The sequence below is a fragment of the Amaranthus tricolor genome, chromosome 8 (genome assembly GCF_026212465.1).
Source record: "Amaranthus tricolor cultivar Red isolate AtriRed21 chromosome 8, ASM2621246v1, whole genome shotgun sequence".
In the NCBI taxonomy this organism is placed as follows: domain Eukaryota; kingdom Viridiplantae; phylum Streptophyta; class Magnoliopsida; order Caryophyllales; family Amaranthaceae; genus Amaranthus; species Amaranthus tricolor.
In genome coordinates, this window is record NC_080054.1 from 24,128,130 (window position 1) to 24,153,374 (window position 25,245).

The following is a 25,245-nucleotide window of genomic DNA, read 5'->3' on the forward strand; positions in this document are numbered from 1 at the left end:
GAAATTTATATTGTAATTTAAAATAATGCAAAATAAGTTGGACGGAAGAATATCATCTAATAGATTACTACGTATTTTATTTGTTTCATAATACTTACTATACTTCTAATTTTCATCTGTTTCAAAATACTTGTTACTAAACTCTATAATATGTCATAAAATAATTTATAAATTGTTTTATCTATCCCTATTATACCTCATTAACCCTTACACTTTGTCATTATTTTAGAACAATAATTAGATTTTAACCAATCATTCCTATAATACTTGTACCAAGCCGAAATGGTTCAACTAATATGGAACCGAGGTAGTATTATCATTTTGATCAAACCTCATATTTTTCGTAAATAATTTACTCCCTCTTATTTAGCATATATGACCATTTACTTTTTATACTCTATCCAAATTCCAAAGTATTGTTTTATTTAAAATATCTGTAATTATACATAATTAAAAATTATAAAAAAATAATATTAAAAAATTTATCTTTTAAAAAATCAAATAAAATTCCACTCAACTATATTTTTCATTATAAATTAAGAATAAAATACATGTTAAAAATAACAAATAAAACATATGGTGAATATGTTCCATTTTTTAAGCTTTCCCGCAAAATGTACTCAAAATTATGTTCTTCCCGCTCATAAGTCATTAACAATGGCTGAAAATCTCCCTTCAACAGTGGCTGGAAATATCCCTTTAAAAATGTCTGAAATTTCCCTTTAAAAATACCTAAAAATCTCCCATTAAAAATGGCTGAAAATCTCAAAGAAGGAAAGAAGAGAAAAATTTTACAGGAAACCACCAGTAATGGCAGCGACGATGAAGATAGATTGAGCTCTCTTCTAGACATTCTTCTGGGCAACATTATATCGCGCCTTCCTCTTCATTCAGCAGTTTCCTCATCCATTCTATCTCGTCGATGGCGTGGTCTCTGGACTCAGTTCATCACGCACCTCTTCTTCAACTACAATGACTTCCCAGGTCAGTTCAATCCCAATTACTCTGGCTCATTTCATGAATTCCTCACTTTAATTGACAACATTCTTCAACAAATTACCTCCCCTAACTCACGCACCTTCAATCTTCGATTGAAACCTTCTTCGAATGAAGATTAAAAGGATGCTTGCACACTTTTTTTACAATCCTGGATTCGTCAGATCTGCAGCCGAAATGTCAAAGAATTCAAAATTTCAAGTGATATCTGCGAATTCAGTCCTTTAGTTCCACTTCTAGCTTCTATTTTTGCATGTCAATCGCTAGAGGTTCTCGATTTAATCGGAAATTTTGATTGCAAATTGACTGATAATCAAACTATTATTCTTCCTAATCTGAAGAACCTTGATATTTATCTCCCTGCCTTGCATTTCGGATTAATAACAACAATAATCAAATTCGTTTGAGTTTAGAACTTTCAATTGAAGGTTTGATCTATGTGCTCCAAATTTAGAGTATTGTGGAATCGATCTATTTGGAATATCACAGCATAGAAGCAGATTTGTGATTGATGCGCCTAGCCTGAAAGGAATCGCATTATGTGGTAGTTTGGCATTCTATACTTTTGTAAGCAAACCATGTAGATTACAAAATACAAATATTCAATTTCGGGAAGACGCAAACGAGCACCTAAGCCCATTCTCAGATCTTATCAAAGGAATTTCTGCTATAAATTCTCGTGTCATCCAACAATCTTGCTATATTTGATGGATATCAATACATGGGTGTAAAAACTAGGCCAATATTCCACAATCTTAGGGAGCTGAAATTGGGGAAACTTTCAGGGATGGAAATGAGTGAGAGAGCTCCAATACCATGTTGTTTATTGAGAAAGTTAAAGTATGTAGAAATGGTGGAGGTGTTGGGGGAAGATAATGATGTAAAGCTTGCAAAGTATATCTTGCATAATGCAAATGTATTGGAGAAACTTGAAATTTGGGTTGAAAATTTGGATGATTATGAAAGTGAGAATGGGGAAAAAGATTAATTATGGATGGAATACAGGTTTTGTAGGGAATTATTTGAGTTTTCCTAAGAAATCATCTGCTTGTAAGGTTGTGTTTGTGGGGTTTTACATAACTCAAGCATCTAGTGAGGATATGGTTGAGGAGGGAACACGTGGTGTTAGACTTAATTATCTTGGCCGCAAATTGTCTGATTGAATTATGACTTTATGCTGGGCAAGGGGCTTCCTTCAATCGCAGCATTCTCATGATGAGTATTGGTCTGTTTTTTTTCTCGCCCTCCTCAGACTTTGTATTGGGCAGGACTCGTTGTGATGATAATGATAAGTAACTCCTGGCAAAAAGAGAGACCGTGAGGAACGAGGCTATGGGCTGCAGGCGTGCTATGACAGGAGTCGAAGGATCGGGCACATGTTGGACACGTTGGCTGGTGTGGTGGTGGCACGACTGAAAATCAGTACAGTCCACCAGCACGGATGATGGTGATTTGGGACAAAGAAGATGATGAATGGTGTTGCTTCCGCATCACCATACTATGAAGCATAAATTCAAAGATTAGCTCAAGATGTATGTACTAATGATCATAATTTTAACAGTAGTACAGTTTTAAGGTCTAACTAGCTTTGCATATGATTACTATACAATATAAGACGTTCTAAAGGTTAGTTCACATTTCTTATAAAATAATTTGCTTTGCGAATTATAACCTTAAAGTTTAAGTTTTTTTTGTAAATTATAGCCATTAAAATCTCAATGTCTACAAATTTTAGGCTAGTTCATCAGATTCCTACCACGTAAGTGGTCGAAATAATAAGTTAAGAATTCGATGAATTGGTTTGTATGCTGTAGACATTGATGCTTTGGTGACTGTAATTCGAAAAAAAATGAATGGAATGTAGCACAAAAACAATGTGAAACTTAACCTGTTGTGCGACAACGGAAGCAAGGTCGATGAACAATAATGAAACAATAACAAATTCAATGCAAACAATAAGAAAATGACACAAGTTATTTAACGTGGTTCACTATCAATGTGATAGCTACGTTCACCGGCACCGAAATCAAATAATTTCACTATGATCGCAAATAATTTTCAAGATGAATTACAATCACACTCACAAATTATAATGGCTCTCTTGTGATTTTTCTTAATTTGTGAATTATCCATCCCAGCACTAATAAGAGGGTGTTTATATAGTAAATCCTTCGTAAAAGATACTTGGACATCAAAGAAAAATAAAATAAACCGTCAAAGACACGAAAACAGCAAAATCGCAAAATTTGCGTTGATGCTCGCGGACCGTACCAAATGTCGCAGCTCGCGACTTGCCAAAACTCCAGGGAGTCTATTCCCAATCTATGGCCAAATTAAAAAGAAATTCCCACTTTCCTTAAAATGGGAAAGTATTTCCAAGTTTACCGTCCACGTAGGATTGCTTTGAGAATTTTTTTTTTTTTTTTTTAATTGAAACCGCTACATGAAATGGCGGTTTTATTCAGGCATTTGGAGTAAAACGCCATCTGAGATGGCGGTTTGGTTAAGGTAAATTTTTTTTTTTAAAAAAAATAAAAAAAAAATAAAATGGAGTAAACCGCCACTTGATTTGGCGGTTTGGTATTAGTACAAATCTCCAGAATGTCGTGAGATGTTGTTCACTGCATTCCATTTTGCTCTTCATTCAACTTGCTGCCGGTTTTGCTAAAAACAAAAAAAAATTCTTCACTCTAATTTACTTCAAATTTACAATTCCTCTCATTCAACTAAGCTAATCAACTACATTCCCATCTTCTCCTTGTGTACTAGTTCATTTTCATCCTCATTTAAGGTATGAATAAAACCCTAATTTTTGTTCAATATGCAAATTGTTTTTTTTGTTCATTATTGTTTGAATTGAAGTTATAAAAACGTTAATTGTTTGTTACATTCTATTGTTTTCATGATTTAAGCTTACGTTTTACACATTTGTAGTTGAATTTTAGGATTTGTTTTGTATGCATATAAAGTGTTTGATGAAATGCTTCAATGAAAGTTTATTACTTTGTAGGGTTAGTTTAATGGTTTTTGTATATATTCATGGTATTTTTAGCTTTTATATTTGAAATGAACCTTATAATAAGTGTTCTAATACCTTAGTATCACAAATTCTTGTATTCAAATTTACACTTCCCGTTATAGTGTAATGGGGTGAGGAAGTCATGATATTGGTTGCAAATTGGTAGCAAATTGGTGGAGATATCACATGAAAGATCATTATCCCATTGAAAAACATGTTGAATTGGTTGCAAATTTGGATAATGCGAGGGAAGTCATGATATTTTTATGATTTTTATAACACTTATGGCGATGAAAAACACGTAACAGCGATCATGGCGATGTCGGGCCCAGTTGATCCATCAGTGCTTACGCTTCAGGCGACACACAGGAGCGTAGCTGCGTGGGAGGGCTCCACTGCCCAATTGGTTACTCGTCAGCACTACCAGGCGAGTACGTTACGGTGGGAGGTGGATGACAGGGTATTAGACGTAGTCGAGCTAGCTGGGTTCAGATACATTCACCGGTTGTTGGGCGGGGGCTTAGAGCTCGATCGAGCTCTTATCACTGCATTGGTGGAGAGGTGGAGGCCGGAGACACATACCTTCCACCTCACAGTTGGCGAGGCAACGATCACGTTGCAAGATGTGGCAGTTATCATGGGACTGCCGGTTGAAGGACAAGCAGTCATTGGCCATGGGGAGGGAAATTGGCCAGCATTAGTACATGAGCTGCTAGGGGTTTGGCCGGAAAACCCTCAAGACCCCACCCAGCCGAAGATCATCGTTGGATCGTCATTGAAGCTGACTTGGCTTCGACAGCATTTTAGCGCGCTTGAGGATGATGCAGATGATGTGACGGTTGACAGACATGCCCGAGCTTACATTTTGTACCTGTTTGGATGCATCTTGTTTCCGGACAAGAGCGGCGACTCGGTACAGTTGATCTATCTCCCTCTACTGGGAGACTTGGAGCGCGTAGATGAGTACAGTTGGGGAAGTGCTACCCTAGCGTATCTGTATCGTAACTTATGTCGAGCATCTCGTAAGGGTGCCAAGGACATGGGTGGATGCTTGATGTTGTTACAGATATGGTCATGGGAGCACATTCCTATAGGGAGGCCCATTATTCGGACGGTTCGATCGGATGGGCAACATGATCAGGAAGATGACGTGGATGATTTTGAACCGATATTAGGGTCACAGCATCGGCGCGGGATGGATCCTTTGGCAGTAAGGTAGCAACACTCAATTCACTATTCAAATTCATAATTTCACTATTTTATGATAGATGAAAATGTTAATCAATGTTTATTTGTTTGCAGCTGGCTTCGCGTATATCTTTCGAGATCCCACTCCCCACATACTCTCGTCTACTACAGGGACGCACTAGATCGACAACGGGACGAGCAGGTTAGTAACATTTACTATTTGTATTAGTTATGAATAAATTGTATACATTACTAAGCATATTTATTTCTATTACAGATGACATGGCAGCCTTACACAGCGGCTAAGATGGAAGCTCTACCGCACATATGTACATCGGGCCACGAGATTTGGAGATCGCGTTGTCCTCTTATTTGCTTTGACATTGTCGAGCTACATCTCCCGGATCGTGTCATGCGTCAATTCGGTTTGGAGCAGGTAATTCCGCAAGCCTGTGACACCCAACGTCAACTACATGCGATCGATCGGAGGACTGGGGACAAGAACTACCTCGTACGACATAGATCGCATGTAGATGCGTGGAACGACCGAGCATCTACATTGGTTGGAGGAGATAACTTCACAGGTCATAGCTCTGCTATGTACATGAGTTGGTATAGGCGCATCTCCATATTACGCCTAACGAACACCGCATTTGCGCAGCCAGGATCACATTACCATCCGACATCTACGTTACTGGTACGTTTTCTTTCAACACTCATAACAAATAGTAATAGTTTTAAGTAACTGTTTTAACAATATAATGATAACAAACAGGCTGAGTGCATCCGATCGGTGTTGATACAATGTAATGACACGATTCAAGGGGCCGCTACATCGCCAGTTGACGTGGGCTATCGGCTATGTTCTCAGACCTTAGGCTCCATTAATGCGTCGTTGACCGATGCATTGAGTCAAGCGGGTTATGAGTACCTCATACCGACTCCACCCGTCATTGGCGACGTAGATGACACATTCCACACTCCTTCTCCAAGGAGTTCAGCCCATCGAGGTAGCTCTTCCGGAGGATTCAGTTCTCGGTCCACAAGAGGCCGCCAACGTTCATCTACTCAGGGTCGGTCTTCCAGATCGCCATCGACATCCGCTACTATGTCGCCGTTCGTTCCCCCGTCTTCCATCAACACTCCTCCGCCACATTCATCGCCTCCGCAAAGGATTATCACATATCAGCGTGCTAGTCAACGACGAGCTCCTACTCTTAATGTCATTGCGGAGGTTGACGAGTTCACACCATCATCATCCACCGGTGCGCAAAATAAAAGGGGCCGGGGGTTGTAGTTTAACAAACTTTGTATATTCTTATATTATTTTAACTTGTATATTCTTGTATGATTTTAACTTTGTATGTTCATGATTGTAATATATCTTCGCATTATTTTCATAATTAATTTTTTCAAATCAAGCTGGTTCGTAATTGATTAATATGGAATAGATGGTATTGAACTAGTTTAATGCAGGTTACGTTCACTATTTAGGGGAAATGAAAGAAAAAAAATTGTTGCAGGCCACCAGCAAACCGCCACATGAAGTGGCGGTTTACCAGGGATCAAACCGCCACATGAGATGGCGGTTTGCCTTGACCAAACCGCCACTTCATGTGGCGTTTTTGTGCTTTATGTAAACCGCCATTTCAAGTGGCGGTTTGGTCTAAAAAAAAAAAAAAAAAAAGACTTTTCTACGTGGACGGTATTCTGGAAAATTCTTTCCCAAATTAGGTAAAGTGGGAAATTTTTTTTTTTTAAACATTATTCTGGGAAATGACTCAACTCCAGGACCAAAAACTTTTCCTCAGTTTTTCCGCGACTCGCGATGCTCTTCGCGGCCCGCGACCTGAGCTAACCCAAAATAGAAACTTCTCTCAAGTTTCTCGCGAGACACAACCATACTCGCGACCCGTGAATTTGACAACCATCTTGATTCATCGTTTTCTTGACCAAGACTCGATTCGAGTCACTAATCATCAACATAACCAAACAGTAAAGATGAATAAATGTTGTACATCAACATTACCAAAAACATCGACACCGATTGTGAACTTAAGAGCTTATCGAATGCGATAGTAAGCGCATATATTGTAACAACGAGAACATGGTGAAAACCTAGAATTTATATGTGCAGAACTCATCTGAGTTGAATAGAAGCTATGATGTGATCATACTCCAAAATTGAAACGCTAGTTAAGGCGGATTTCCCTATGTTGCCCCAAAGGTGAAAGAACCTTCAAATTCGGAGAAAAACGTAGAAAAAGCAATAAATCATTCCAGCAAGCACTTGCATTATCCAACTTGATGCACAGATGAAACATATTGTGGAAAATGAGCACTAACTATCCTATTTCTTTAAAGATATTGAAAAGCTAGTTAAGGGTAAAGATATTGAAGTTCTTAAATTCAAGTATTAAATCTTTATTTTTTTTGGTTTTTGAATTTAGGGTTATTGATGAAAGTTGTTTCACGACAAGTGGAGAAATTGTTTTTTAAGCGCGCGGCAATAGTTGTTTTATTTTTTTAAGGTCAAAATGAGCTGGACTTGTGGGAGACGTCTCTTTTCTCTTAACAACAACTCTTGTTGGAATTGCGTTCTTTCCACCTCACACGAGAAAAAGGAAGTGATCTGAGTTCGAGCAGCTCGAGCAAGGAGATATGTATGTTCAAGATCTTTATACTAAATACCTTGAGTTGTCTCGTTTTGTGCCTGAATTGGTTTCAAACGAGCAAGAAAAAGCTCCTAGGTTCTAGGAAAAACTCAATCTTGAACTTCTTAGTAACATGGGAGTTACTGACTTTGCGACCTTGAATGAGGTTTATAGTCGTGCCAACAATGCTGAGAGAATCGAAGAGAGTAAAAGATATAGAAATGAGGAAAACTCCTATGATGAAAAATACCCAACAGAACAAGGGTAATAAGAGCGGGAACTTTGATAATTGGGGTAGGGGAAAAGAGCAACGTCCACTCATTTTGTGTAAATATAGTTATAATATTTCCTTTGCACCATAGTGTTATGTATAATTAGTATTTTGAGACTTAAGGGTGTAATATAATTTCATGTTAATCTTTACTCAGTAGGGTTGTAATAGTTTAAATTAAGCTATAATTTAGATTTGTTTAAATAGTTTTTCTTAGCAATTATTTTTTAATAATTGTGAATAACATGTTTGGATTTCGAGTAATTGTACAAGAAATGCATTGGCATTTGAGCAGTGTTGAGTAATTTTTTTTTCTTTAGAATTTTGAATATGGATTCCTTATAAACATGACATTAAATTTAGAAATTCAACGCCTAATTATATGTAAAAATATATATTATATTACTTTTAATTTTTTATTATTATTCTATAGAATATAATATTGTTAATAAGGTGATGGATTAATTATTTTTTTATATTCTTTTTTTTGGTTATATGTTAGTACGAGGAAAAGAAAGACTAGTAAAAATTAAACTTATATTGTTCCTAGAAAAAGTGGTGAGTGCTTTAATTTAGATATGATTCAAATCTCTTTCTATTGTGAATACTTTGTATGTTCCGTGAAATTAGGCCAATTTTTTTAGTCCATCCCACTAAATTAATCCAATTTGTATTTTTGGTCGTGACTTGACATGTATAATAGGTCAGACAAGGGTCGGGTTCAAATAAAAATGGATCGGTTTAGACCAGGTTAGACTAAACTCAAATAAAAATAAAATAGGCTCAAATGGGTCGACCCTCTCGGCTTACTTCGACGTGTTTTACAATTTTGTTATGAATTTCCATTAAAATAAGCATGTCAGATTGAGTAAAACACCTTATAACTTAATTATTTGTTTTTGTGAATTATAATTAGACTTGACAATTATAAATCTTTAGTATTCCAAGCAAAATAATAATAATAATAATAATAATAATAATAATAATAATAATAATAATAATAATAATAATAATGGCATGTACATAGTCTTTTTTTGTTAGTTTAAATTTTTAAATAGAAGACTTGTATAAAGCCCAAGCTATTTAAAGGTTAGGCCCTTATAAAGCTGGTATATGTAAGGGTTCGATCGGAAGATTGAAATAAATAAGATTAATTAGCATTTTAATTCCAAGTATAAGATTGGGATAAACTTATATCCCAAAATAAGCTTCCGTACGTCCAAGCCTAGCTTCGGGTAAGTCGCTGTTAGTAACAGCGACTTAAGGGAAAAAAAAAAATAAATAAAAAGTTGTAAGTCGCTGTTAGTAACAGCGACTTATAGCTTTATTTTTATTTTTTTTTTAAATTTAAAAACTAAATTAGCCGTTGTTAATTAGAAAAATAGCCGTTAGAATGTGAAAATAGCCGTTGTAATGTTGTTGTATAAATAGGTCCATCATTTCTTATACTTCATTTTATCCATTCTAGATCATTCTTATTCTTTTCCATCAATTGTTAAAGTTAACATAAGGTATTTTGTTAGTTTTATTATTGTAAATGTAAACATTATTTTTGAAAGTTCACTAACGTTAATATATTATATGTATTATGTAGATGTCAAAGGAGCATTGTATTGAAGAGCTTTGTGATTGTGGTTATGAAGTTGAGATTAATAATGATTGGAGCGACTTCGATCCAGGGCGTGAATTTGTTGCTTGCCCTTTCTACTTGGCTGACGGATTAGGATGCACATACTTTCGCTGGATTGCTCCGGAGGGTACAAAATGGCAGAGAGACTTAATAATAAGGCTTGAGAAGGAAAAACAAGAGCTTAAAGATGAGGTATTTAATCTAAAGAGACAAATGGATGATATGGCACATAGGAAAGAAGAGACTGAAAGAATTATGAAAAAGTTAACTAAGCCTTCTTAGTTAGCGACGGTAGTTTAACTTAATGCATGAAGTATGTAATTGGATTTGGATTTGTTGAACTTGCTTGAAATTGTGTTGAATGTTGAATAGCAACATCCTTATTTGAATATGATTGTATGTTTTTGATTAAATTTATGCTGCATTGTTCGCGGAATGATTCATCGCCCAAAAGTTTGAGTAGTTAACATCAATTCACTCATAATAAACGTGTGATACTACGGTAAAAATATATACATGTACATATATGTTACAATTTACACACAAAAGACCAACAGTTACAAATGAGTATGTACAAATGTTCAATAATTACAAAACTATTGTAATGCTAATCCTCCTCCTGTACCCTGTCTAATTGTGACGGTTTACGACGCCTTCTACGATAGTAAGATGCAGTCGCATGACGCTCGGGTAGGGGAGGGGATTGATAGTTTGATGATGTGGCACCCTGTGAGGACCCGACACAGTAGTCCGGACACGTTAAGTCAACCTCCTCAAGATGAACGTCGGGTTGATGAGCAGATGACTCGTACGCGTACGTAGTGGTGTGGGGCGCAGTTACTTCCGGAATGAAGTGTTGAAACTGCGTGCCTTGGAGTATGCCTTGGGCAATCTCCCGTACGGGCTCCTCTTGGGAGGAGCCGATGACTGATGCAATGCCCTGTGCCTGCAGTAAGACTTAATTATTAATGAAATGTTTAAAGTGTAAGTTGTAAGGATAATAATTAAAGTTGAAGAATACTTACAAAGTGTGTCATCGTCGGTGCTGCAGGATTGTACTGGGATGCCGCCAAGATACCTCGTGGTGTCATCCATCGGCGAGTAATGGAGAGGAACTTCGTAGGATTCTGGAAAAATATAAAGCTATAAGTCGCTGTTAGTAACAGCGACTTACAACTTTTTATTTTATTTTATTTTTTTCCTTAAGTCGCTGTTATTAACAACGACTTACCCGAGGCTAGGCTTGGACGTACGGAAGCTTATTTTGGGACATAAGTTTATTCCAATCTTATACTTGGAATTAAAATGTTAATTAATCTTATTTATTTCAATCTTTCGGTTCGATCCAGGTCTCTAATGGGCTCCGATTCGTTAGACCTATGATCCACACTCTTACTTATATTTCATCTACATATAAGTATATAACTTATCTTTTTATCATATTCATATATTTCTCTTATTTCCACAATAACAATTCACTCATTTTTCTTATTTTTCGTGAAATGCATGAGACAAACTTGATTTGGACAAACATAAATAAAGATAGTCTAAGTAAATAACGGTGATTTGTAATATTGGTAACATTTATGTAGAAAAATTTAATAGGATGAAACTTTTTAGGATTTTAATTTATCTTTTTTATTTTATTACTTTATTGGTAATTGTTTTGTATCTTTTGGTGGCTTCCGGAAATTAATTAAGAATTTTTAACGTATATAAATAAACATTAGATAATTAGGTAATTGTTTAGGAATTTTGGACAAATGAACATTAGGTGATTAGGTCAGGGGCAGGCATGAACACACAGAGGTCCTCGTCCAGTCTCTCCTGTAATAATTAGTAAATATCCGAGTTACTCTATTGCTAAACTCCTCGATTCTTATATTAACAGATCTTTTTTTGCCTACTTATAATAACTTCTGTTTAGATCTTCAATTTTTACTCTTATACAATTGTACGATGATGAAATCTGGTAAAGGCAACACTTTGGATGATGATGAAGATTATGAAGACGATTTCACTTCTAAAAAAGAGTCCTCTTCTGCTAATAAAGGTTCTTTCTTTTGTTTTTGGTTGGTTTTATCCAAATTTTGAAACTATTTATTGGAATTATGGCTTTAGCGTTGTTATTTTTCTGATTTATTAGCAGGTGGAGTAATTATCTTTTTATTGTAGGAATATATCTTTTTTTTTTATTTTTGTGTTTTATTTAGAGAAAGAAAGTATGAGTGATAATTCTTGGTTTCTGTTTGATGTTTGTGAATTGTGATTGATCTTATACTTGTGCAATTGGTTAATTATTTTGAGGATTTTATATTCTTCTAGTTTCTAATCGTTGTGTTTTATATTTATTTTGTGGAAATCAGATTCAAAGAACAATGATAAGGCAAGTGCAATGCGTTCAAAGCACTCGGTGACTGAGCAACGTCGTAGGAGCAAGATTAATGAGAGGCAGGTTTTTTCCATTTCCCCAAATTTTGCTAAGTTCATTTGTTCCTTTTATTTTAATGATAATTATGCTAATCTTACCTTAAAAGTCTCCATTCGTATACTGTAGGCCAGTAGGGAGAGGTTAGGGAGAATTGAAAAAATTAGGACTTAGGAGTTAGGAGTATACTTTGTCAAGGAACCAACTCAACCAAAAGCTTTAAGCTGATTATGCTGAATATTTGAGGTTCTAGTCTAATGTACAATGTACACTATACCCTTTGTAATTTGTATCATAGCCCTTAGTGAGGCTTTTTGAGACACACCAAGTCTCTATCCCACAGATTAGGAGAATTAACATAAAAGAATTAAGAGAAAAGACACTCATGAATCGAATGACCAACAGTTTCGAGCACTACAACTCCTAAGCCTTTCTTTTATTTATTTCTTCACACCTTTTGTTCAATACAACATATTCTTATATAGGCCTCAAGACACAGCAACTAAAAATAACAGAACATAACAAAAAACATTTATAGCGAAATGTTTTCTCCTCCCACTCCTAATGATACACCTATTCCCCCCATCTGCACTGATCCTGACTTACTGCCTTTCTTACGCCTCCTCTGATAGGTCTTCAACCTAGGTTCCACTTCCACCTCTGTCTCAGGCGTGATACCTTTTTGGTTAAAAATTGTCACGTTCCTTTCCAACAGATTGATAACTTTTTCATGTGTTATAATGAGTAATAACATCTCGTGCTCATCTCTTTGTTGGTGCCTCCAGGCTCCAGCCAACCTAAAAATGCATTCGTTTTATGGTTTTTTCGGTATTTGTATCTGTATGTTCTTCTGTAGCAAAAGTTTCTACTTTATTGTTATGCATGTCCAAGGACCATTTGGATGTTCATAATATTAATGAAGGACAACAGATCTAATATAAGTGTCTCTCAATCCGTTGATCCTTCCACCTCTGTATTTGGTCTTCTTTTGACTGGATATGATTCAAGGATAGAGGCTTAAAAAATAGTCATGTTATTATATGAACCATTGTGAAGTTCTTTGTTTTTGGCTTGGACCTTCTAGAGATTAACTTGGAAGCCACAATTGTCATAGTGTTTTACCGATTAAAATGATCGACTGCACGATTATGAGTTATCTAAAGGAGATAAGAATTTAATATGGGAATTTAAGTACACTATAGTAAGAGGTGGATGGTGATTGAATTTTTGTTCTTGGTTAAATATATGAGATTATGAGAGAGCTTTATAACCTTTGCTACAAGTAGGTGGATGTTTTTCTTTTGGTTATTAGAACTTGCGAAAAACAGATCCATCCAAAAACTTACTTTATAGGCTAAACCCGCATGGGATAGAAAAGGATTGGAGATGACCTGTGATGCTACAAATTTGAAATCTCAATGATCAGGAAATTAGCTGGAAAGTTCAACCACTTTTTAACGAGTAGTTTGATACTGATGGTAGCAAAAATTTTTGATTACTTTGGAGCTAATTATTTTTTCACAAGCGTTTTCCATAGGATTTTAACACTAGCATCTATTTTTTAGTTTGAGAAAAGGGTTTCAAGTCTTAACATTTTGAGAAGAAGACTGTTAGTGCACATCGCTGTACAGAAATAGGCCTTTTTAACTCATCGTTATCAATCATTTTCTGATGGAAAAATTAAGTTGTCTACAGTATCCTAGCCCAACCCTTCTCGACCAAGTGTTTTATAAGACTATTAATAAGTTTTCATCAAGACAATGGTTGTCTTGTTTAGGGTTTGATTCCAGTAGTACTAATACCTTATGTTAGACTTCATGTGATTAATACCTATTTTTTTTAGGATAAGATTTTGTTACAATGTCTAGGTAAGATGCATTATCTTTTCTTCATCTTTAGGTAAGAAAATTAAGAACTAATTGTTTCTGATCTTGCTCCTTACAGATTTCAGATATTAAGAGATTTAATACCACATGGTGATCAGAAGAGAGACACTGCATCTTTTCTCTTGGAGGTAAAATATGGAATTTAGCATTATGTACTCTTTTACAATAATGGCCTCTTGCTTTAGTAAACTACACTTTACTAATTTTCTTCTACAAAATTTAGGTAATAGAATATGTTCAACTTTTGCAAGAAAAAGTTCAGAAGTTTGAGGGATCTTATCAAGGATGGAGCGCAGAGCCTACAAAACTTATGCCCTGGGTAGGACTTGGTTCTTTCATTTTATGTCATCCATTTTCTGAGTGTATTTATTATCACGAGGCTTGGATACTTGAACTTGTCATAAATCATCTGATCATGGGCTTCTACGTATTACTTTTGGAGTTTCTGTATGCCATAAGCATCGCTTTGGCTTATTAGTGCATTCCTTATTGCTTACTATCTGATTTATAATAGATATTTGAGATGACAATGTTCACTGTATTTGAATTCAAAATTATTTTAAAAAGATGACTTCATGATATTCATCAGCTTTTTAATGATTTATTTGGTGGACCCAGTAAATTCTGATTCTTTAGAGCAAATAAAATCTTTTGTTCCATTACGAAAAATATCCAAAAACACTTTTCTCCTTTGATGGTGCTGGGTGTTTCTGTTTTTATTTTGGTGGTGCTCAACAGCATTACCTTTCATGCTTAATTTCCTTGCCAGATGGGTAACTCATGTGTGAGATGAGTGATTCTCATTGCAATTTTTGAATTGTTCTTAGATTGGACTGTGACAGCCTGTAAGGCTGTAACTGCCGAAATACAGCATTTTAGAACTTCCACTTGATTTTTGAAGATCAAAACTTAGTTCTATCAAGAGTTAGGTGGCCAGCTGCTAAATTATGTTTCTTGTATGTCATAAAAGTTACTCTCCAATGGAAGTCTTAGACTAGACTACGCACTGTTTGTATGTTCTTGCTTATTTAGTTTATAAGAAGTGTTATCTGGGAACAGAGACATAGTCATTGGCGAGTTCAGAGTTTTCTCGGGCATCCTCCAGCAGTAAAGAATGGTCCCAACTCTGGATCAACACTAAAGTTTGATGAGAGGAATTTCAGCACAAATCTTGGTGTGGCTGCTAATGTGCAAACTTCAGTGACCACCGATTCTGTCCATGATGCCTTTAGGGCTTTGGATCAGCAGTCAGAGTTGGTTGATAAGGAAGCAACCCTGCCCACACCCTTCTCATTGCAGATGCCTACTGTTGTTCCGACTGATGGAGAGGATTCCCGTCTTCCCCAAAGACCAGCTTCTGGCTCACCGTCAGCCCCCTGTCCCATTAGCAATGATGATCAACAGGGGGAGCATACAATTGAAGGAGGCACTATTAGCATCTCAAGTTCTTATTCTCATGGGTATGTACTTAAGACTTACCAACTTTTTCAATTAAGAGAGAGCTGTGAACATCTTGATGAATCGTAAATTATTTCTATGCTGTCTTATCTATGATCTGGATCTGGAACATGATATGCTGTGGCCTTTTTCTTTTTTGACAAATGTTTCTTATTGCCTAATGTTGTCTACAATGTCTAGGATCTGTTTTTCTTCTCTCTGCTTTAGGTGTTTCTTCAACTGACATTATTGGCCATCTTTCGATCCACCTTCCCTTCGTATTTTCTTTGCTTCTTGATCTCAGCCCTAGATCCTTTCAAAATGGTGGTAATAAGAATGAATATTAATTGACAATTGTGATTTAATATGCTATTCCATTACCATAGTAATAAAGCTGTTATCATCAAACAATTTTTTTCTTCACCATTTTTTATCACCACCTAATATCACATTCCCAAGTGGCGATGGATGAGAATGAATTTTGTGAACGCAAAACATAATTAGAGCAGGAAAGTATTTATCTTGTCTATTATTTTTTCTAGCTAAATTACATTGTAATTTCTGTACCATTTTCGCCATTTTATACCAACAAGCAAATGGGCCATAATGGTCAAGGGAACGGAAACTGAAATTGGAAAAGAAGAAGAGGGGGGAGAAGCTCAGTTATGATTACTTGCTCTTATTAATATATATTTTTTTCTTGAGTTTAGGATGAAAACAAGTTTTTTTTTTGGAGTGTTGTTTAATGCTTTCTATGTGCAAGAAAATGTTGATTTTGTACTATTGAGTCCTTTATTTTTTATATATAAATAGAGTATTTGTGTTGTTACCCGATGTTTACTTTGGGAACTGATTCCATTTCTTTGTTACAACTGGTTCAAATAACGCTCTCTCTGCTCTCCTCAGTCCTCACATTCTCTCTCCTGCAGTAACATTTTTTCCAATAATGTGATTCTTGATCTTTCTCTCACTTAGCTCCTAAATTCTATTTCTTTTGGTACCCTAATTTTTGTAGTTCACAATTCCACCAGTTTCCTTCTAGTATTAGGAAATGCATAGGCAACGTCGTCAACAACAACAGTAATGGGACTTATACTACTGTTATTTAGGTTGGGGATGTGAATCAATCTTGCTAACCCAAAGTCATCATAATGAATCTATTGATGGAGATTTGAATTTGGCATGAATTCTTGAAATCATTCCCCTGAAATATTTAATATTTTCCCTTCTTTAATTTGGCATAAAGCACTGTCTTCATTCAATCAAATCCGAGTGGACCCGTCTCTACATGATGATCTTTTGGATTGTACACTTGCTTGTGGATAAAGTTACATTTGGGGCTGTTTTGGGTTAAATTGCAATTTTCTTCGTATGATTGGTTATTGTTTGATGCCTCCTTTAATGTAGGTTGCATCATCTCATCTTTTAAAAAAAGTACATTAACTCAAGTGATTATCCTTCTATATTTGTATCAAACAATTTTATAATAATAACATTTAACACTACTCTTCTTACTCCATAGTATCTATTTCTATCTCATTCCATTTCCACTCATCATACCAAACACCCCCATGTGAAAGAAACTTTAATAACCTTGCTAGTCTCTAGTCTTTTAAAGAAAATAGTTTACATACAAATTGTTTACTCTCTACTTTGTGAGAATATAGTGTTGAGACTTGAGATGCAGCTGCTAAAACAGGTTGTGCGTTGGTGCAGGCTATTGATGACATTAACGCAAGCTTTGCAGAGTTCTGGTGTGGATCTCTGTCAGGCTAGCATTTCCATACAGATTGATCTTGGTAAACGAGCAAAACAGGGTGTAACTCCTGGGATATCTGGTAATAAGGTACTTTGAGCCTTAGCCCTTATCTTCTCGTACAATTTTGCCAAAAACATTTAAAACCTCTAAAATTTCTCTTAGTGCCCGTACTCCTGTTCTGCCTGAAACACAAGGCCTATGTCTTTTTCATTAATATAAGATTTTATTCGCTTGAGAATATGATTTGAAAGGAGTTCAACGTGTCAAGGAAATATAGGTTTTGATTCGTGTTGCTGTCATGCTGAAAATTTTCTGCCTGATTTGGTGCTAGGAATCGGAAAACGCTGCTTCCCATGATCTAAATATGGGACATGTTGGAGATGGAAGTGGCATGGAGGAACTGGAGCAACCCCATAAAAAACTCAAATCATGAAAAGTGTATACCGAAACTTTGTAATGTGCTCTAATTTGGGGTGCTCCTCTCATAATTTGGCCATTGTATATGATGTACCTGTTATTCTTGTTATCTATCACCGTTGCCAGAGTCATCATTGTAGAGGTAAATGACTAATTGTTTTGACCAAAATGAGGACAAGTTTGAGGTAAGTTTCTGTTCTTTTGAAGAACATACCATGTAGATTCTTTCAGACCATTCAGAGTGCTTATTTGTATTACTGTAACTATGTAGAATTCTAGTTATCTTTTTCCAGAAGTTGGTATTCAAATATTAGTCTCAACTTCTATTTTTGGAGGGAGCTCAGAACAGATATGGAAGATGATTTATGTAATAAAAGTTTGTGTTTGCTTGTTTTCGGTGTTTCAACCTGTCATCAATGGATATATTGACCACTGTTCGTACCATTTCTTGGTGAAAGTGTTTTGGTTATATGTTGAATGTTCCACACAGATTGACCACTGTTTGTACTATCTCTTAGAAACCTGTGTTTCTCCGATTGATATGGTAACGTTTTGGAAGGGATGAATTATGGCATGGCAACGGAAATGGAAATGGTAAGTGCTTGGATAAGATGCTTCCTTGCTGGTCTTGCTAGAGTATCTTCTTCATGTACTTAAGAACTTACCATCTAGACTTGAATATCCTGATCTTCTTCGAGATTGCGGGGATGCAGTGGAAGTTATGGGAGGGAGCCAACTAGGGGCATTAGATATGGTGGCTTCCGAGTTCCAGACTCGAGTGTGTTAGAATTTTTGTTTTCTTGGGAAGCTGAAGTCGCTTCGTTATAGGATGTAGCCTATTTTGGGCTTTCTTTTGACATATTTCTATTGCATTCATCATGGAGGAAATACTAATCTACTAGGTGAAGGAAGAGAGAAAATGGAGCTAAAACTTTTGTTTCAAGTGTGGGAAAAATTAGGCTCATTGGTGGATTAGATTCTAACCAATAAACATGGCAAGATAAGTTAATTTTTTTTCTCTTCAAATTAGGTTATAGATTCCCTATTAAAAATGAAAAAGAGGAAATTAATCCTATTTGTAAATAGTGAGTATCGAACCATAATTACGAAGGTAAAAGGAAAAAGTTTAAACTACTAAGTTAATTCAAAACACTAAAGTAATTGTTCTTTATCACCATAAAATTCCATCAAAAATTCATAAAAAACATGTTTGTGAGTTAACTCACTGGCTAAGACAAATTGTGAATCAATCCGATATTCATGGAATATCCAAACATTATAATTCATTTACTATGCATAAGGGAAGTAATTTGAGTGGATGCTACAAAATAAAATTGAAATGAATCTTGTTGCATAAGGGTACTTTTTAGTTTTTATTAGATAATTTGTTATTTTTATCATCTTTATTATATAGTGAGTAGTTTTTTGATGACTAAATATAATCTCCTTGCAGTAATTTATACAGCTTATAAGCCTTGCAACTTTGAACAAAATCTTCATTAAGGGTGCTCGTTGAATATCCTATATCGATAAAATGTATCTTTTTATCTGATGTAATTGTAATTTTCCACATTGAAAAGAAAGAACAAGAAACAAATTAGGGTACAATGATATAATGTCAAATAATATGTTCCAAGGCAATGACAACCAATACTACATAATCACAAATAACGATTTACAAGTCATAAGGTTGCTTTCCGGTGAATTTAACCTCAATGGGACTAACATTCTTACCAATAGACCTCATGTTTTGACCAACGCCTTGTCTACCAGGGTTAACCTTTTCTGGGTAAACACCATCTTTAGGGTGCAAATATTGGACCTCTCCATTGGGAAACACCCTGTAAAATTGGTACTTAATCTTGTATTTTGATCTAAGTCTGGTTCCAAGAGCCAAACACTGCTCTTTACGAGCCAACTTAAGCAAGTTAGGACCTTCCCTCATGATGGCTGCTCCTCCTGTTGGCATCTCAAAGATTTGCTCTTTTGGTGATTCCCATGTTATCACATAAAATTCCTCTACTTGTGCCTTCCTCAATAGACCACCTATCACACATCAAAATCAATTTACCCTTTGGATTGAATTGTGTCGAGGATTTAACTCAACCAAATGCTTAAGCTGATGGTTGGGGCCCCAAGATATGTTATATGCTGTAACATGCCTCCTCACACGAGAGGCCTTTGGGCTAAAAGTGTGGATGCACACATACACACATACACCTGAACCACTATAAATCAAGGGTGATGGGAATTTGAGATTCGAACCCATGACTTCTTGTCACGCTGGCTTCTGATACTATATCAAGGAACCAACTCAACCAAAACTTAAATTGATGGTTGAGCGCCTAAACCACTCTAAATGAGGGCAGAGAGGTGGTTGAGATTCGAGCCCATGACCTCTTTTCACGTTGGCTCTGATATCATGTCATGGAACCAACTCAACCAAAAACTTAAGCTAATGGTTGACGCCCCAAAATACGTTATCTACTCTAACAAATTGGTTCCTCGACATGAAGAATATAGCTTCTAAAAATTTATCATGATCATAAGTAGTAATTAGTAAATAGAATGTAGGAACATAGAGATAAAAGACCTGTGCTGCCAGCAAAGATAGGAGAAGGAGTGTTAGGATCCAAAGTAGGGGGAGTGAAACCAGTTGGTGCCTCTTTCGTCTCGGCCGCTTTGCCTTCTGCTGCTGCAGCCCTGATGGTTAATCGAGATGATGATTTTGAGGACAATGAAAGACTTGATGATGATGATGATGATTTCAGGGAGACGAGCCCAGAAGCCAGAGAAGATGGGGCTAATAGTGAAGCCTGAGTAGCCATTGCCATTTTTGTTTGATCACTCTTTATGGATCACTGATTATGGAGAAATAACTCAGATGATAATTGATACTTCAAGCCCAAGTGATTTCCTTATGTTATGTGGATTGTATGATTTATGGGATTGGGGATAAGATGATAGATAGACCAATTAGATGCCTTGTTTTTGATATTAGGACCCACTTTCCTAGCTTTACCACATCTACTACCTGTCTTTTTCCCCATCTTATTTCATCCCATTTGTAGTTTTATCTCCAAATTGTTAATAGCTTTGGCAATTTTACAAATATTTACCTTTGTATGTAATTTTCAAAAGTAGATGTATACAAAACAAATCTTCTTTAAATGGTAATATTGGATATAATCTTGACATGTAATTCTCCATTCCCTTCCTTTTGTTAGTCCCTTCCTTCTCTATGAAAATGCACCCAAATTATTATGAGTGAAATTTAGTGGAAAGTAAAATTTAGTTGAAAAATAAGACAAAAAAATATGTAGATGATAGAAATAAGTGGTTAAGATAAAGAGAGAAAATAAGTTTGTAGATAAGATTTAAAGAAAGAAGTGAGGTCATTGCCAAAAAAGAAATGAGTGCAAAATGAATGGGACAAACTAAAATAAAAAGAGGTGCAAATTGAGAGGGATAAAGAGAGTATATGACATGCATGGTTTGGTTCCAGTTCAGTCCAGTTTTGATTATAGTTTCATAGCCACTCGATGAATCACAACTGATTTTAAGGCGGTTCGAATCGATTCGACCCCTTTTACTTTTAAAATTTTTTGTTATTCTCGAGCAAATAAGGTCCATATATTAAATATATAATCTAAATCTTCATATTAATCTTATACGCATTTCATATGTATTGTAAGATTGATTTCAAACACAATCCTTCAACTCAAACCTCTAAAAAGAACATAATGTACATCTCTAAGATAAATCTAACACAAATTGTATGAAATTAGAGGTATTCAAAACTGATCCGATATTTACCTGGTTTGATTCGACTTAAAAGTTATTTACATTTATGTAAAAGTGAATATAGACACAAGACCCGATATTAAACCGATACGAAACACCTAACCCAAAATCAACCCGATGCCCCGAATGAACACCTCTATATAAGATGGTCCTATTGTGAAACGTGCCTTATTTTAGCTATTTTTAAGTTATCTTTTTGAAACAGCCTCTCGCAAAAGAGGTAAATTAAAAAGGGGATGAAAAAAGAGTAGTGGAAGATGTGGCAATGGGTCCCACCCTGTATCAAAAACAGGGCATCTAATTGGTGTTACATGATCACTCTATCATCTTATCAACAACTCAAGGAAATCTTCATTCAAGCCCCATACCATACACATAACATAATACTCCCAACTATCAATCTTCATCCACCTCTTACCATTTCTGAGTTCTTCATAATCACCCATCCAAAAACACCACTAATCAATTAATTAAAATGGCTATGGCTACACAAGCTTCACTATTTACCCCATCTTCTTTGGCCTCTGGGCTCGTCTCCCTGAAATCATCATCATCATCATCAAGTGTTTCATTGTCTTCAAAATCATCGTCTCGCTTAACCATCAGGGCTGCAGCAGCAGAAGGGAAAGCGGCCGAGACGAAAGAGGCACCAGCTGGTTTCACTCCCCCGACTTTGGATCCTAACACTCCTTCTCCCATCTTTGCTGGCAGCACAGGTCTTTTTTCTCTATATTCCTACATTCCATTTACTTATTACTACTTATGATCATGATAAATTTTTAGAAGCTATATTCTTCATGTCGAGGAACCAATTTGTTAGAGTAGATAACGTATTTTGGGGCGTCAACCATTAGCTTAAGTTTTTGGTTGAGTTGGTTCCATGACATGATATCAGAGCCAACGTGAAAAGAGGTCATGGGCTCGAATCTCAACCACCTCTCTGCCCTCATTTAGAGTGGTTTAGGCGCTCAACCATCAATTTAAGTTTTGGTTGAGTTGGTTCCTTGATATAGTATCAGAAGCCAGCGTGACAAGAAGTCATGGGTTCGAATCTCAAATTCCCATCACCCTTGATTTATAGTGGTTCAGGTGTATGTGTGTATGTGTGCATCCACACTTTTAGCCCAAAGGCCTCTCGTGTGAGGAGGCATGTTACAGCATATAACATATCTTGGGGCCCCAACCATCAGCTTAAGCATTTGGTTGAGTTAAATCCTCGACACAATTCAATCCAAAGGGTAAATTGATTTTGATGTGTGATAGGTGGTCTATTGAGGAAGGCACAAGTAGAGGAATTTTATGTGATAACATGGGAATCACCAAAAGAGCAAATCTTTGAGATGCCAACAGGAGGAGCAGCCATCATGAGGGAAGGTCCTAACTTGCTTAAGTTGGCTCGTAAAGAGCAGTGTTTGGCTCTTGGAACCAGACTTAGATCAAAATACAAGATTAAGTACCAATTTTACAGGGTGTTTCCCAATGGAGAGGTCCAATATTTGCACCCTAAAGATGGTGTTTACCCAGAAAAGGTTAACCCTGGTAGACAAGGCGTTGGTCAAAACATGAGGTCTATTGGTAAGAATGTTAGTCCCATTGAGGTTAAATTCACCGGAAAGCAACCTTATGACTTGTAAATCGTTATTTGTGATTATGTAGTATTGGTTGTCATTGCCTTGGAACATATTATTTGACATTATATCATTGTACCCTAATTTGTTTCTTGTTCTTTCTTTTCAATGTGGAAAATTACAATTACATCAGATAAAAAGATACATTTTATCGATATAGGATATTCAACGAGCACCCTTAATGAAGATTTTGTTCAAAGTTGCAAGGCTTATAAACTGTATAAATTACTGCAAGGAGATTATATTTAGTCATCAAAAAACTACGCATTATATATGATAAAAGATGATAAAAACAACAAATTATCTAATAAAAACTACTCTTAATGCAACATGATTTATCATAATTCACTAAATATACAACGTAGTTAACATTTTTGGAATTACTCAAATGACTTTATTTATTCATCTAAAATGAACTAAAATGTGGACATAGGACTCTATAAATATAATGGTTATTAACTACAACTACAACATTTATTTGTGGACTTGTGTTCTTCAAAGATAGTTTGGGAAAGTAGTTGGCTTGATGATGCGGGATGTAAGAAAACTAGACGAGATGGAATCTTTCTCAGTAGTCTTCGAGCATCTCGTTGTGTCTCAAAAATCAGCTTCCTTGTGTCAAGAGTCCGGGATAAATGTGGGATCTCCTTGTTGTTATTCGGCCGTTTGTTTCTTTTATTTGCAGTTTCCCCTTCAGTGTGTAAGATCGATCTCTTGATCGAATACAACAAGTTCCCTCGATCGAGATCTCAAGTTCATTCATCAAAATCAAAAAATTATTCCTTTTAGAGTCCCTTATGATCCTTGTGTTAAGTTGGGGAAGAACTAAGAGACTAGGGTGTCTCAAGAGGATTATGTTTCTTATGAACTGTACTAGGCCGAATATAGCATATGTAGTTGGTATACATATTTATTTTTAAGGGTATCACGAATTTATGTTTGCATTATTCGATGGATCTTCAATGTTGTCAAAGATATAAAAATAGCAAGTTGAATAAGTGTAATAATTCATAATCAATAACTGTGATTTGTAAATTACTACAAAAAGACAAAAATTTTAATAATAAATAAATAAAATTAAAAAAGGTAAATTAAAATTACAAAATTCTCGCCCTATTATATCCTATCACATAAAGGTAATTTGTTAACTTTATAAGTCACCGTTATTTATTAAGACTTCTTCGAAAAAGTGACAATGAGAAAGTGTATTCTACTAGTGGAGGTATACCTTTCAGGTGGAGGTGCAATTTAATGAAAGTCAACCAAACTATCTTGTATAGCTACATCTGCCATGTAAGGCAAGTTCATAGCTTTAGAACTTGCGGGACACTTTTAATAGACGTCCCATTGTGGAGTAGAGATGCTCATATTTCCTCATTATATGTAATTCGGTGTTACATATAATGAAAATTTGAAACAAATAATTAATTTTAGCAAAAAAAATAAAAAATAAGCTATGGGTAAATTTAATTTAAAAAATAAGTATCTTTAAATCCAAGTTTAAAGTCAGTTATATTTGCAGTTACTAACATTGAAAAAAAAATTAGTCAAAAAAATCAACATTGTTTGTTTGTAGTTATTAACTGCGAACAAAAATGAGATAATGTCATAACGTTAAATGGGACAAAAAAGGGAAGCCATGTTTGTTCGCAGTTACTAATTGCGAACAAACTTAATTTCTATTTTTTGTCCCATCTAACGTTACGACATTATCTTTCTTTTGTTCACAGTTAATAACTGCGAACAAACAATTTTAACAATTATTTTGTTCGCTGTTAGTAACTGCGAACATACCTAACCTTAGGCTCGGACAAGAAAACGCTTATTTTTGGAATTAAGTTTATCCGAATCTCATTTTTTTTATTTCTTTTATTAAAAATACTTATTTATTTCAAATTTTCTCATATAATATAATGTGGCTTTGAGTAAAGTGTATAACGGAAAGAAGAGGAGTATACGATTACAGCATAGTGCCGTGCCATAAAACACTTGCTTAAGCATAGTGTGGTTGCTTTAGATGTTGTAAGATCTAAAAGACAATCTTGCAGATCCTTTCAGGAAAGAAAAAATAAATATTAAAACAGACGTTTGTGTAGAGTCTAAATATAGAAATTACAAGAAAAATACA

At 35.5% G+C, this 25,245-nt stretch overlaps 4 protein-coding genes across 6 annotated transcripts; 3 read left to right on the forward strand and 1 right to left on the reverse strand.

Annotated features, from left to right (window-relative positions):
* Positions 1 to 661: 661 nt before the first annotated feature.
* Positions 662 to 6,612, forward strand: LOC130821382 (serine/threonine-protein phosphatase 7 long form homolog). Its single transcript, XM_057687124.1, has 5 exons — positions 662 to 984; positions 4,324 to 5,230; positions 5,318 to 5,405; positions 5,481 to 5,900; positions 5,979 to 6,612. The coding sequence occupies exons 1-5, from the start codon at positions 753 to 755 to the stop codon at positions 6,498 to 6,500; spliced, it is 2,169 nt and encodes a 722-aa protein (XP_057543107.1). The 5' UTR covers positions 662 to 752; the 3' UTR covers positions 6,501 to 6,612.
* Positions 6,613 to 11,538: 4,926 nt separating this feature from the next.
* Positions 11,539 to 18,091, forward strand: LOC130821383 (transcription factor BIM2). Of its 3 annotated transcripts, none has more exons than XM_057687125.1 (8): positions 11,539 to 11,587; positions 11,686 to 11,811; positions 12,125 to 12,209; positions 14,131 to 14,200; positions 14,296 to 14,391; positions 15,132 to 15,532; positions 17,226 to 17,355; positions 17,600 to 18,091. In XM_057687125.1, exons 1-8 carry the CDS (start codon positions 11,554 to 11,556, stop codon positions 17,699 to 17,701), a joined length of 1,044 nt encoding a protein of 347 aa, XP_057543108.1. In that variant the 5' UTR covers positions 11,539 to 11,553; the 3' UTR covers positions 17,702 to 18,091. The 3 variants fall into 3 exon arrangements, with proteins under 3 accessions (XP_057543108.1, XP_057543109.1, XP_057543110.1); XM_057687126.1 differs by having other exon boundaries at positions 11,545 to 11,597; XM_057687127.1 differs by having other exon boundaries at positions 11,549 to 11,567.
* A 1,113-nt stretch (positions 18,092 to 19,204) lies between these two features.
* On the reverse strand, positions 19,205 to 20,847 carry LOC130821384 (photosystem I reaction center subunit II, chloroplastic-like). Its single transcript, XM_057687128.1, has 2 exons — positions 20,279 to 20,847; positions 19,205 to 19,731 (listed from the first exon to the last, which is right to left on the reverse strand). Exons 1-2 carry the CDS (start codon positions 20,517 to 20,519, stop codon positions 19,361 to 19,363), a joined length of 612 nt encoding a protein of 203 aa, XP_057543111.1. The 5' UTR covers positions 20,520 to 20,847; the 3' UTR covers positions 19,205 to 19,360.
* Positions 20,848 to 21,824: 977 nt separating this feature from the next.
* LOC130821385 (photosystem I reaction center subunit II, chloroplastic-like) lies at positions 21,825 to 23,279 on the forward strand. The gene is made up of 2 exons (XM_057687129.1): positions 21,825 to 22,205; positions 22,753 to 23,279. The coding sequence occupies exons 1-2, from the start codon at positions 21,965 to 21,967 to the stop codon at positions 23,121 to 23,123; spliced, it is 612 nt and encodes a 203-aa protein (XP_057543112.1). The 5' UTR covers positions 21,825 to 21,964; the 3' UTR covers positions 23,124 to 23,279.
* Positions 23,280 to 25,245: the final 1,966 nt, after the last annotated feature.